General features: G+C 47.1%; 1 protein-coding gene across 1 annotated transcript in view; it reads left to right on the top strand.

Annotated features, from left to right (window-relative positions):
• The window catches only part of LOC134346951 (solute carrier family 2, facilitated glucose transporter member 4-like), an 81,814-nt gene extending 72,380 nt beyond the window's left edge, over positions 1-9,434 (top strand). Inside the window, exons 10-11 of the mRNA XM_063048844.1 lie at positions 3,420-3,623; positions 9,180-9,434. Coding sequence (XP_062904914.1) covers positions 3,420-3,623; positions 9,180-9,386 — 411 coding nt within the window. The 3' untranslated portion in view covers positions 9,387-9,434. The remainder of the gene's footprint in view (positions 1-3,419; positions 3,624-9,179) is intronic.
• Positions 9,435-14,895: the final 5,461 nt, after the last annotated feature.

Genomic DNA, 14,895 nt, shown 5'->3' on the forward strand with positions numbered 1-14,895 from the left:
TGAGGCATCAGAGTGAACACAGTACCGCTAATGTGGTCTAACCAGGGTTTTATACAGCTGCAACATTACCTCACAGCACTTGAACTCAATCTCCTGACCAACACACCGTACACCTTCTTAACCACCCTATCAACGTGCAGCAACTTTGAGGGATCTGTGGATTTGGACCCCCAAGGTCCCTCTGTTCCTCCATACAGCTAAGAATCCTGCCACTAACCCTGTACCCTGTACTTCGCCTTCAAATTCGATCTTCCAAAGTGAATCACTTCACACTATTTCAGGTTGAAGTCCATCTCCTGTGCCAGTTCCCAAAGCAACACATTTTGTGTTAGTTAAGTCAGCAGTAATACATCTGGTTCTTGGAAACAAATTGGAAAATAGGTAGCTCAGGTTGTTGATGCGTGAGTTGAGTTATTCTCCAATCTTGGCAATTTACTTCCAAATGTTTTGCTGCCTTGCGAGGAGACATCGTCGGTGCACTGTTGACAATGGTGTGTCCTCCAGGTGCTTGGCCTTTATATACTTTTGAATCAGCTGATTGGTTGTCACTTTGGAAACTCAGTTGTGAAGGGGGAGGAAATCTTGTCGCTGATTGGCTGTGGCAAACTTTGTGGAATTTTGCCAGCATCAATTCATAAATAGGGTCGAAGTCTACAAGTCTGCTTACGGAGTTGTTTGTGGCAAGCCAAGCTTCTAGGAATTCTCTTGCATGCTGTGTGTTCGTTTGCACCGTGATGTTTATGAGCCAATGTGGGCAAAATTCCAGACCACAACACACGGCCAATCAGCGACAAGATTTCCTTCCCACATCGCAACTGAGTTTCCGTAATGATGAGCAATCAACTGACTGATGAGTATATAAAGGCCAAGCATTTGGAGGACACCATGATTAACAGCACACTGATGATATCTCATTGCGTGGTGATGAAATGTTTGGAAGTAAGCTGCCAAAATTGGAGAACAAAACTGATTCTGATTCTAACTTCAGTAACTTTGAGTCTTTGAGTTGTAAAGCACAGAAACAGGCCCTTCGGCCCCACTCATCCATGCTGACTGCAATGTCCGTCTACCCTAATTCCATTTGCCTGCATTTGGGCCCATATCTCTTCCATTAAGCCATAAGATATAGGAGCAGAATTGGGACATTTGGCCCATCAAGTCTGCTCCACCATTTCATCATGGCTGATCCATTTTTGCTCTCAACCCCAATCTCCTGCCTTCTCCCCATAGCCATTCATGCTCCAACTAATCAAGAATCTATCAACCTCTGCCTTAAATACACCCAATGACTTGGCCTCCACAGCTGCCTGTGGTAACAAATTCCACAGATTCAGCACTCTCTGACTAAAGAAACTCCTCCTCATTACCATTCTAAATGGACATCCCTCTATTCTGAGGCTGTGTCCTCAGGTCCTAGACTCGCCCACCATAGGAAACATCCTCTCCACATCTACTCTATTGAAGCCTTTCAACATTCAATAGGTTTCAATAAGATCTCCTCCTCATTCTTCTGAATTCCAGTGAGTACAGTCCCAGAGCCTTCATATTACCTACCCAAGTAGGTGTCAAAATACCTTTTAAAAGTTGCCACAACAGAAGTTCACCAAGAACTCAGCAGGTTGAACAGCATCTGTAGGGGGAAAAAGAATTTGCAATTAAATGTAATAATTATATCTGCCTCCACCAGCTTGTTGCAGATACCCACTACCCTCTGTGTGAGCAACTTAACCCTCAGATCCTTAAATGACTTCCTTCTCACTTCAAGCCTGTGCCTTCTGATTCTGGACTCCCTGCCCTGCGTGCGGAGAAAAAACTATCTAGGATTGGTGGTGAATATTGGTAGCTTGGGTTGTGGTGTTGGATGTTGTGGTGCTCGCCGAGATTGGTGATTAGTTTGCAGACGTTTCATCCCCAGTCAAGGTGACATCTTCAGTGCGCGGTTGTTGGTGTTTCTTTCTTCTTCTGACTTTTAATGGTGGTTGGCGATCCAACTTAAAGATGCATTACCGTCACCTGGACTGGTGTGTGGAGCAGAGAGCCGGGAAATAAGTCCCCTACTAGTTCTTAGATAAGAATAAACCAATTAATGGTTGCACAATTACATCATGCGGGTAATGTGCAAACACTTAGCCAATGAAAAATGGGAAAGGTGATAAACCGTTAGTTTAGCTGCTATACCACTTTCTGCCAGTGAGTGGAGATGAACCACCACATACTGTGAAAATACACGTGTTTGTTAAAGGTAGAAATGCTTAAACTACAGCTTAAGTCTTACGTTAATTCATCTTATAAAAAGTATCAAAAAACATTGGTTTCCAACACTCCCTGGAAAGTGGCCACAAAAATTGATAAGGTGCCTTTATTAGTCGAGGATTTGAGTTCAAGAGTTGGGAACTTATGTTGCATCTGGACTATTGCATATGGTTCTGGTCACCCCATTATAGGACGTTGAGGCTTTGAAGAGGGTTCAGAAGAGGTTTACCAGGTGCTAACTGGATTAGAGGGCGTGTGCTACAAGGAGAGAACATACAACAGAACAGCACAGGAACAGGCCATTCGGCCCACAATGTTGTGCCAAACCAGCTAAAAAGCAAATCAAAAATACCCAAACCCTAATCCCTCCTATCCACACCATGTCTATATCCCTCCATCTTCCTCACATCCATGTACCTATCCAAACGTCTATTAAAAGCCTCTAATGTATTTGCCTCTCCCACCATACCAGGTAGTACATTCCAGGCATCCACCACTCTCTGAGTAAAATACTCGCCCCTCACGTCCCCTTTGAACCTACCCCCCTCACCTTCAATGCATGCCCTCTGGCATTAGACATTTCAACCTTGGGAAACAGATACTCTCTGTCTACTCTATCGATGTCTCTCATAATCTTGTAAACCTCTATTAGATCTCCTCTCAGCCTCCGACACTCCATAGAAAAGAACCAGTTTATCCAGTGTCTCGTGATACCACATGCCCTGTAAACCAAGCAGCATCCCGGTTTGTGTGGTTTGAATGATCATTAAATTTGATTTGATTTTAAACCTCTTCTGCACCGTCTCCAAAGCCTGGATAAACTTGGGTTGTTTCCTCTGGAATGGCAAGGCTGAGGAGAACCTCTGAGAGAGGTTTATAAGATTATGAGAGGCATAAGCAGGGTGGTAGAGGCAGATAGGATCAAGTGTGCATAAATGTGCAGGAAGTATATGGAATTGTGTGGGCAGAAGGCACTGGGTTACTTGGACATTTGATTACTAACTTAGTTAGTTTGTACTATATTACAGGCTGAAGGGCCTCCTCCTGTGCTGTACTGTTCTGTGGTTAAAGGCCCTGCCATTAGACACTCCCAGTTGTGTTAGCCTAACCACGATCACCTGTCTTGCCTCTCCCAAGTGTAATGGTATCCTCGTCCCTCTGCACAGGACAAGCTGCCCTGGATGAGTTACATCAGCACTGTGGGGATCTTCGGCTTTGTGGCGTTCTTTGAGATGGGCCCAGGCCCCATCCCCTGGTTCATCGTGGCTGAGCTCTTCAGCCAAGGGCCTCGGCCAGCGGCCTTCACCATTGCCGGCTTCATCAACTGGAGCTCCAATTTCATCGTGGGAATGTCATTCCAGTACATCGTGGTAGGTCTGGCAGGGAGGGAGGGGGGAAAGGGAGAGGGGGAGAGGAGGAGTGGGGGAGGAGAGAGAAAGAGAAGGGAAAGAGTGAGTAAGAGGGGAAGAAAGGGAGAGAAAGTGAGAGGGGAGGGAAGAACAGGGGAGAGATAAAGGTGAGAGAGGGAGAGGGGAAGAGGTGGGAGAGAGAAAGGAGAAAGGGGAGGGAAAGAGGAGGAAGAGGGGTAGAAAGGGGAGAGAGAAAGGGAGGGGAGGTAAAGGGGGAAGGAGAGAGGGGGCTGAAAGAGGCAAACGGGAGAGAGAGAGGCACGGAGAAGAGACAGAGAGGTGGGAAATGGGGAGAAGGGGATGGAGGGAGAAACGGAGAGGGGGAACGGAGGGGAGAGGGAAGGAAGTGATGTAGAGAGGGTGGGAGAGCAAAAGAGAGAGAGGAAGGGAGAGGGGAGAGACTGGGAAAGAGGGAGTAAATAAAGGAGAAAGGAAGTAAATGAGGAACTGAGCCAGAGAGAGAAGGGGAAGGGGAGAGGGGATGGGAGTCAGGATGGAGATAGAGAGGGATGGAGGGAGAGAGAAAATGCAAGATGAGTAGAAAAAAGTTGGAGTGCAATAAAGAGAGAAGGGAGATAGAGAGAGGCGGGGACAAAGTGCACAGAATAGAGAGAGTGTAGAAGGGAGGGGGAATTGAGAGGATGAGGAGAGAAAAAGTGAAGATGGATGAAAGGAGGGAGAGTGAGAAAGGGGAAAGAAGGAAGAGAAAGGTGAGAGAGAAAGAGTGGGGAGTTGAAGAGAGCAAAAATAGAGGGGGAGAAAAAAGTGACGAGGGGGATGGGAAGGGTGAGGGACAGACAGAGACAGAGAGGTGGGGACAGGTCAAAGAGAGAGGAGAGAGAAAGAAAGGGACAAGGGGACAGGGAGGACAGGGGACAGGGAGAGTGAGAGAGGGACGGGGGACAGTGGACAGAGGGGACAGAGAGAGTGAGAGAGAGACGGGACAGAGAGAGAGGGACAGGGGAGAGAGAGAAAGGAACAGGGGACAGAAAGAGAGAGATGGAGGGAGGGATAGGGGACAGAGTGAGGGGGGACAGGGGACAGAGAGAGGGAGGGACAGGGGACAAAGAGAGTGAGGGGGACAGAGAGAGAGAGACGGGCAGAGAGATGGAGGGGTTGGGGGATGGGGGACAGAGAGAGATAGAAGGGACAGGGAAAAAGAGAGAGGGAGGGGTCAGGGGAGGGGTCGGGGGACAGAGAGACAGAGAGTGGGGGGAATGGAAAGAGACACACAGGGAGTCAGAGAGAAAGACAGACAGATAGAGAGTATATGTGAGAGAGAGTGAGAGATACAGAGAGGAGGAAGAGGAGCAAGAGCACCAGGCAAGAGAGAGAGTTGGTAAAGTAGTAGGTATTGATGTGGTGAAGAGGAGGGTGTCTTTGCATGTGCTTCCCTTTACCTGGTAACAGAATCTGGGTGTCGAAGCAAGACCAACCCGAACTGTCCCTCGAGGAGGCGGACGTGGGCCACCTTTTGAACCACTGCAGTTCTTCTGCTGACCGGCTCCCTTGGTGCTGGTGGTGCAGGGTATTGGGAAGCTCCAGGATTCAGACCGAGGCCTGATTCTGGGTGGGAGGTGTTGGGGAGCTCTGAGATTCAGACATGGAGGTCAAAGGTTAATGTCAAGAACTTGCGTGGATTAAAAGCTTGCAGCAACTTTACAGGCATATTGCATCAGAGACACAATACTCACAAGCAAAAATACTTTAGAATAAAACATGGAGCAAATTAGGCCATTCAGCCCATCAAGTCTGTTCTGCCATTCCATCATGGCTGATTTACACTCGATGGCCACTTTATTAGGTACACTTGCTCGTTAAAGCAAATATCTAATTGGTCAGTCATGTGGCAGCAAGTCGATGTATAAAAGCACGCAGCCATGGTCAAGAGGTTCAGTTGTTGTCCAGACCAAACATCAGAATGCAGAAGAAATGTGATCTAAGTGACTTTGACCGTGAAATAATTGCTGGTGCCAGACAGGGTGGTTTGAGCAACTCAGAAACTGCTGATCTCCTGGGGTTTTCATGCACAACAATCTCCAGAGTTGACAGAGAATGGTGCTAAAAACAGAAAACATCCAGTGAGCAACATTTCTGTTTTGTCAATAAGAGGTCAGAGGAGAATGGACAGACTGGTTCAAACTGACAGGAAGCTGACAGTAACTCAAATAACCACGTGTTACACCAGCAGTGTGCAGAAGACCATCTCTGAATGCTCAACACTTGTAACCTTGAAGTGGATGGGCTCCTGGAGCAGGAGACCATGAGCATACACTCAGTGGCCACTATATTAGATACAAGAGGTACCTTAAGGTAAATCTCTTGGTAGTATATGGTATACATACTTTGATAATAAATTTACTTTGAACTTTGGAACTAATAATGTAGCCACAGAATGTATTTTCCCTCTCAACCTCATTCTCCTGCCTTCTCCCTGTAGAGTTTCATACCCTTACTAAAGGAGAATCTATCACCCTCCATTTTAAATTTATCCAGTGACCTGGCCTCCACATCCATCTGTGACAATGAATTCCCCAGATACACCCTCACCCTCTGACTAAAGAAATTCCTCCTCATCTCTGTTCTAAATGATCTTTCTATACTCCCTCCCCTTCTCCCCCATCAACCCCTCTCCCTCCCCCTCTCCCCATTCCCCTTTCCCTTCCTTCTCCCCTATCCCTTCTGCCCCTCCCTTCTCCCCCATCCCCCTTCCCTCCTCTTCTGCCTCCCCTCTCTCCTCCTCCCCTCTCCCCTTCCCCCTCACGCCTCTCTCCTCCATACCCCCTTCCCTCTCATCCCCCTCACACCCCTCTCCCCCCACTCTCTCACTCCCTCTCTCCCTCTGTCCCTCTCAACATACTCTCACCATCTCACTGTACACCCCTATCTTCTCCAACTCTTAGCACAGCATTTTGTCCTGACCTAGCCCAAGAGAAAACTCTCCCCCCTTTGCTTTTGGGGGAGGCGATCTTTGATCGATCCTTCTCCCTCCCTCCATCTCTTTCCCTCTCCCTCTCCCTTTCTTTCCCTCTCCCTCCCTCTCTTTCCCTCTCTCCCTCCCTCTCTTTCCCTCTCTCCCTCCCTCTCTTTCCCTCTCCCTCCCTCTCTTTCCCTCTCTCCCTCATACTTTCACCTTCTCATCTCACTGTACACCCCTATCTTCTCCAACTCGGCACTGGTATTTGATCCTGTCCTAGCCCAAGAGAAAGCTCTTCCCCACTTGCTGTACACAAAGGAAGTGCTCCTTTTTATATCCTTCAAGATCCTTTCAAAACGATTATTCTCGCCCTTCCGTACTTTTCAATCCAGCTGCACCCTCTTATCTGTTATGACCTTCAGCCCAGACACATAATTAGGTAAACAGGGACAACAGATCTGTAAAGAGGAAAACATTATCACCGGTATCTCATCTCAGGAATTTGTGTTTGTGCACGTGCATTGTTCCAGATGATCTCCACTTTCCAATCACACGCCGTTTTGTCTTCCAAGTTCTATTTTATTTTGGTATGTACCAAGGAGGAATCACAGTTAACTCTTTCCTTACACAGGCCCAAAGCCATCAATCACTCCTCATAATCGTGTTAAAGTTCTAAGGGACTGGATATATAAGTGTTTGGATAGACATGGACCGACTTAGGGTAGTTAACATGGCTTTGTGCATGGTAGGGCGTGTCTAGCCAATCTTACAGAGCTTTTCAAGGAAGTTACCAGGAAAATTGATAAGAAGGCAACAGATGTTGTTGACATGAACTTTAGTAAGGCCTTTAACAAAGTCCTACGTGAGAGGCTGGACAAGAAGGGTCAGTCGCTCGGAATTCAAGATGAGGTATTAAATTGGATGAGACATTGGCTTTGCGGGAGAAGCCAGAGAGTGGCAGTAGATGGTTGCCTGTCTGACAGAAAGTCTGTGACTAACAGAGTGCCACAGGGATCGGTGCTGGGTCCATTATTCTTTGTCATCTGTATCAATGATCTGGATGATAATGTGATTAACTGGATCAGCAAATTTGCAAATGACACCAAGATAGGGGGTGTAGTGGACAGTGAGGAGGACTATCGAAGCTTGCAGCAGGATCCGAATCAGCTGGAAAAATGGCAGATGGAATTTAATGCAGACAAGTGTGAGGTGTTGCACGTCTGGAGGACCATCCACAGTGAACAGTAGAGCACTAAGGAGTGTGGTAGAACAGACAGATCTGGAAATTCAGATCCATAATTCATTGAAAGTGGCATCGCAGGTAGATAAGTTCATAAAGAAAGCTTTTGGCACATTGGCCTTCATAAATCAAAGTATTGAGTACAGGAGATGAGATGTTACGTTGAAGTTGTATAAGATGTTGGTGAGGCCAATTATGTGCAGGTTTGGTCACCTACCTACAGGAAAGGTGTAAAAAAGATTGAATTTACAACGGTGTTGCCGGGACTTTAGTTCTAGGGAAACTAGAACTGAGTTTGGTTCTGAGTTCTAGGGAAAGGTTGAATAGGTTAGGGCTTCATTCCCTGGAGTGTAGGAGATATAGAGGAGATTTGATAGAAGTATACAAAATTATGAGAGATATGAAAAGGGTAAACGCAAAAAGGGGTAGATGGAGCTTGTCAGCCTGGGAAGGCAGTCCATCTAAGAGAGGGAAAACTCTGATTTCAAACCTCTGCTGCCTTGCGGCCATACCCACTTATGGGAAAGGCTTCGGGAGTAAACCCTGAGGACAAATCTGGAACTGGAGTCCCTAAGGCGGTCCGACGCTGTTTTCAACCTCGCTCTGGCAACTCCTGCGACGGCACCGGTGCCAAGCTGTATCGGCCCTTGGACAACATCCGTGTCGTGGAGAGGGGAGACTTGCTGCTTGGGCAACTGCCGATCTTCCATACAACCTTGCCCAGGCCTGCGCCCTGGAGAGACTGAAGCAAGACTTTCCGGGCGCAGATCCATGGTCTCACGAGACTAACGGATGCCATCCAAACGCAAACAGGCTTTTTCTTCTGAGGTTGGGTGAGGTTAGAACTAGTGGTCATGGGTTAAGGGTGAAAAGTGAAAGATTTGAGGGGAACATAGCAATTTTTTTCAGTCGGGGTGGGGGTGAGACTGTGGAACGAGTTGCCAGCGGAAGAGGTAGATGCAAGTTTGAATTCAACTTTTAAGAGAAGTTTGGATAGGTACATGGATGTAGGGGTATGGAGGGCTATGGTCCCAGTGCAGGTCGATGGGAGTAGGCAGATTAATAGTTTGGCATGGACCAGATGGGCCAAAGGGCCTGTTTCTGTGCTGTAGAGCTCTATATCTCTGAAGTTCAAAGTACATTTATCAAAGTAGGTACTGTATACTGTGTACCACTTTGACATTCATCTTCTTGCAGGCATTCGCAGTAGAACAAAGAAATACAATCAGTGGGAAATTACACACGGGCAAGACTGACAACCAAAGTGTAAAATAAGACAAACTGGAAATATTAAAAATAATAATAAGTAATATGAATAAAATAATAATGAATAACTCTCTCTCTCTCTTTCCGCTGGCAGGAGTTGTGTGGCCCCTTTGTGTTCCTCATCTTCGCCCTGATACTCCTGGGGTTCTTCATCTTCACCTACTTTAAGGTTCCTGAGACCAGGGGCAAGACCTTCGACCAGATCGCCTCCGCCTTCTGCCGCAACCCCTCGCTTCTCAACCAAGAGTTCAAGCAGCACGGCACAGAACTAGAGTACTTGGACAATGACTCCACCGTATGAGAGATGGAGAGAGTGAGAAAGAGTGAAGGAAGGGGTAGGGAGAGAGGGGGGAAGGGGGTAGAGAGAGGGGGAGAAGGGAGGGGTAGAGAGAGGGTAGGAGAGAGACAGTGTGGGAGACAGAGGAGAGAGGATGGGAGGGAGGGAATGAGAAAATACGTTAGTGAAAGAGTAAATGGGAGCGAGATTGTGGAAGAGGGAATGCAAGTGTGTCTGAGAGAAGGAGCCAGTGATAGAGACAGATTGTGTGTGAAAGAACATGGGAGATACAAATTTTTATGTTAGAGAAAGAGAGTGTTGTCTGTGCATGTGCTAGAGAGAGCAGGAGAGAGAAATTTGTATGTCAGAGAGAGAGGTATTGAGTGTGTGTGTGTGTGTGTGTGTGTGTGTGCACGCGCATGCTTGTGAGAGAGAGAAGATGTGTGTAGGTGAGTGAGTGACAGAGAAGATTGTATGTCAGAGAGAGATACCGAGTGTGTGCGTGTGTGCTTGAGAGAGAGAAAAATACGTGTGAGTGAGCGAGTGAAAATTGTGAACAAGGATGTGTGATTGAGAGAGTATGCAGGCATGAGTGTGAGAGAGGAGTGTGCAGGAGTGAGAGCGAGGAGGAAAGAGAAAGTTGAATGTGGTAGCAAACAGAGGGCGTGAGCAGGTGTGAGAGTGAGTGTGAAACTGTGTGTGTTTGTGTGAATGAATCTCAAATGGAGGAAGAGATGAAGATTTTGGCATCTCTTGACCTCTTCAACTCAAAAAAACAGTCATTTTGAACTCCTGCTGAATTTCTGCAGTTTTATTAAAATATTAGTTTTTTTTAATTCTGTGTATTGTGTTTATATATATTTAATTCTATATGTTGGATTAGATCCTTCTGTTTTGCATGGATATTCCCAGATGTCAGGCCACCCCACCCAGTTCTCGCATTCCCCGCTACCCTCCCCATTTGCCGTTTTCGGTGAAAGCAGAAGAAATTGATAAAGCGAGGCCATTCCATCCATCAATTGTGGTGGTTGCAGCCAAGCTCCCCAGCCCGTGTGCCGTGATTAGGTTTGGATTAATCGGGGTTGTGGAGTCGCTGGGATAGTGTAGCTCAAAGGGGCTCCGCTCTGTATCGCTAAATAAATAAATAAAACATGGAGTGGGTTCTCTCCTCCACTTCCTGGGCACCCACCCTCCGAGGCAAGGTACACTTTCTCAACGTTCATCCTTTTGCCCAAAACTAGTGGCCCCTAGATTCGTCCGCCTGTTACAGGCTCATGACTCCGATTCTGAATAAATATATCAATCATTTATTTACAGACAAACAGTAAAACATTTGACCAAACGTCTAACCCTCAGTTACACAAACTACGACACTGAAATTCAACAAACAGATACTGAGCACGTGTGGGCTCCCCCGCACCTGCAGTGTGCCTTCCCAATGGTTCTTCAGCATGGACGTGGCCTCTGGCCGCGGGGATGAAGGGAAAGAGGCCGGGCCTCCCACACGTGTTATCCTTATGCCGCGAGGTGTCGGAACCCAGACACCAGTGCCACGGCACACATGGCAGCCAATGGGAAAGAACTGTTGTGTCCTTCAACAGGCCCATCGACAGAAGCGATTTCCGACTGACAAGCGAACTAGCCCCCACGTGACACTGCTAAAGGACCAATGCCCTGGAACGGCGCGGTAGCGTATTGATATTACAGCGTAGGCAATCCGGGTTTGCTCAGGGTACCCCACCCTTCCACGTCCCAAAGAGATGCAGGTTAGTAGGCTAATTGGCCACATTGTTGTAATACTTACATCAGGATGCTCTTCACTGACTACAGCTCGGCATTCAATACCATCATCCTCTCAAAACTTATGAATAGGCTTCAGGACCTGGACCTCCATTTCCTCACTTGCAGACCCTAGTTCAACAACATCTCCTCCACAATCTCCATCAGTGCAGATGCACCACAAGGCTGTGTGCTTAGTGCCCTGCTCTACTCAAAGCTTCAAAAGTACGTTATCACAGTATGTATGCAGACTGTGAGGCTAAATATGGCCCCAGTGCCATATTTAAGTTTGCCGATGACCACCGCTGTCTGATCAAAGCTGGTGACAAATCGGCATATTGAAATTGAAGACCTTGCTGAGTGGTGCCTTAACAACGACCTCTCACTCAGTATCAGCAAGGCCAGGAGGACGATGTCTGTCTCGAAGGACAATGGACAGTAGCACTCAAGTGACCTCTCCAGGGCACAGTCCTGGGTGGAAGGTACGGAGATCCTGGGATTCCCAGTCATCAAGATCCCCCTCTCATCCTCACTGTTGCAGTCCAAAGGAAAGCTTATGAAGCAATACGTTTGACACCAACTTGGCTGCAGGAGCTGCCAGGAGGATGTTCAATGACACCCAGCCGCCTTAGGGGCTCCACTCCGGGTTTTCTGTGGGCAGTGGGGCTATTTACTCATAGCTGGGGATTTGGTTCGTGAACACCAGGGTTGTCCACACACCGGTGGGCCTGCGTACTACGCATGCAGGGGCAGACCTCCTCCCCGTTCTCTGTACTTCAGCCTGACTCTGAAAGGAGTTCAGTTTCCGTCTGTCGCCAGCGAGGAGACATTACACGAGGCTTGCCAGCCAGGAAACACTACATGAGGCTTGGTGTTGGAGAGGCTATGTACTGCCAGGGAGAGACTCACACATTCAGCTCTCCTTTTCACAAGACCAGTAGCCATCGGTGGAAGCTGAAAGTGAGAGCGTCAAGCACTACCACACTATATACATCACAACAACCATTTTGACACAAGATCAAGGAGCTGATTATTGACTTCAGGAGGAGGAAACTGAATGTCCATTAGTCAGTCCTCATCAGAGGGATCAGAGGTGGAGAGGGTCGGCAACTTTGAACTCCTTGGTGTTATCAGTTTGATGGATCTGCCCTGAACCCAACACAAAAGTGCCATTATGAAGAAAGCACAGCCAGTCCTCTACTTTCTTAGGAGTTTGCCAACATTTGCCATGTCATCTAAACCTTAGACAGACTTCTATAGATACACCACGGAGAGTACATTGACTGGGCTGCATCGTGGCCTGGTGTGGAAACACCAATACCCTTGTATTAAAAAGCCTACAAAAAGTACTGGATACGGCCCAATCCATCACGGGTAAAGGTCTCCCCAACACTGAGCACATCTATACGGAGCGCTGACACAGGAAAACAGCATCCATCTCCTCCCCCCACCATCCAGGCCATGCTCTCTTCTCACTGTCGCCATCAGGAGCCTCAGGGCTCGCACCACCAGGTTCAGGATCAGTTATCACCCCTCAACCATCAGGCTCTTGAACAAAAGGGGATAACTTCACTCACTCTATCACTGAACTGTTCCCACAACCTATGGATTAACTTGCAATGACTCTTCATCTCATGGCCTTGATATTTATTGCTTATTCGATCATTATCATCACTTCTTTTTTTGCATTTACACAGTTTGTTGTATTTTGCACATTTGTTCCGGTCTTTCATTGATCTTATTGTGTTTCTTGCATTTACTGTGTATGCCCACAAGGAACTTAATCTCTGGGTTGTATACGATGACACATATGTACTATGGTAATAAATTTACTTTGAATTGGGCAGCACAGCCTCACCGTGCCAGAAGGGCCTGTTACTTTTTGTATCTCCAACTCTCCCCCGCCTTCTGATTAAACCTTCCCTGTCTGAACCAAAGGGAAGAACCGCACCATCCCTGATTCCTCATAAAATACTCCCTACCCTGGCAGTATCAAAACTCTATATATCAAACCTGGACTAGGTGGCACGTCTTATGAAGATAGGTCAAGCAATCTAGGGTTTTGCTCTTTGCAGTGACGGAGGATGAGAGGTGACTTGACAGAGATATACGCAATGATAACAGGCATAGATCGAGAGGATAGATAGAGAGTTCTTCCCAGGGTGGAAATGGCTAAAAAAGGGAGGTATAATTTTAAGGTGATTAGAGGGCAAGATCCTTAACAGTGTTGCTGAGCAGAGAGATCTTGGGACCAAAGTTCATAGCTCCATGAAAGTGGCCACACAGGTCAATGAGGTGGTTAAGAAAGCTTACGGAATGCTTGCTTTGATTAGTCGAGGCATTGCGTTCAAAAGCCAGGAAATTATGTTGCATCTTTATAAAACTCTGGTTAGGCCACGACTGGAGTATTACATACAGTTCTGGTCACCTCACTATAGAAGGGATGTTGAGGCTTTGGAGAGGGTGCAGGAGAGGTTTACCAGGATGCTGCCTGGTTTAGAGGGCATGTGCTATCATGAGAGGCTGGATAAACTTGGATTGTTTTCTCTGGAGTGTCATAGGTTGAGAGGAGATCTGATCGCGGTTTACAAGATCATGAGAAACAGAAAGTACCTATTTCCCAGGGTTGCATGCATTGAAAATGAGAGAGGGTAGGCTTCTTACTCAGAGGGTGATGGATGCCTGGAATGTGCTGCCTGGTATGGTGCTAGAAGCAAATACATTAGAGGCTTTTAAGAGATGTTTGATTAGGCACATGGATATAAGGAAGATAGAGGGATGAGGTCATGGTGTAGGATTAGCGTTTGGATGTTTTTGATTTGCTGTTTAGTTATTTCAACATAACATTGTGGGTCAAATGTCCTGTTTCTGTGCTGTACTCTTCTATGTTCTATGTTTTATGAAAGTATAGGGTGGATATCAAGTTTTTACACAGAGTGGTGTGTGCTAGGGGTAGTGGTAGAAGCAGATTCATTTAGGGGTATTTGAGAAACTCTTAGACAGACACATGGATGAAAGTAAAATGGCAGGCTTTGTGAGATGTGTGATTTTAGAGTGGGTTAATATGTCAGCAAAACATTGTGGGCTGAATGGCCTGTGCTGTGCTGTAATGTCCTATGCTTTCAATCCTTCAAAGAACCTGGTCAGGATATTGCCACTGTATTCTGATTATAGCATAGAAACAGGCCCTTTGGCCCATTCAGTCTGTGCTGTGGATGAGGGCTATCGACATTAAGAAAAAGGAAGCGAGGAAAACAGGCCAGTCTGCAGGTTCGAAACACAGACCCCTTAAACCACCAACTCCACCCCCACCCACTCCAGACTATCCTGCTGGTGAATGTACAGCCTCTCCAAAATAAACTTGAAGACCACAGAGCAAGATTGCAAGACCTAAGGGACATCAGACACTGCAGTGCATTTCGTTTCATGGAAACATGCAGCCCTGCAGTACTGCAACCTAAGGGTTATACCATCCATTGCAAAGACAGGACCGCTGAATCCTTTAAGGGTAGAGGAGGTGTAGTATGCTTCAGGGTTAACTCATCATGGTGCACAGGCCTGGCGAATTTGTCTCAATCCTGCTCTCCCAACATGAACTATCTAGCGGTCAAGTGTCCTCACTTTTATCTGCCAAGGGAGTTTTCCGTCATCATCCTGATAGCAGTGTACCTTCCACCTCAGGCCAACGTTAGGCAGGCACTGAAGGAGCTGAGCAACGCAATCAGCAGGCACAAAACAGTGCACCGTGGTGCCC

The sequence above is a fragment of the Mobula hypostoma genome, chromosome 5 (assembly GCF_963921235.1).
Source record: "Mobula hypostoma chromosome 5, sMobHyp1.1, whole genome shotgun sequence".
Classification (NCBI taxonomy): domain Eukaryota; kingdom Metazoa; phylum Chordata; class Chondrichthyes; order Myliobatiformes; family Myliobatidae; genus Mobula; species Mobula hypostoma.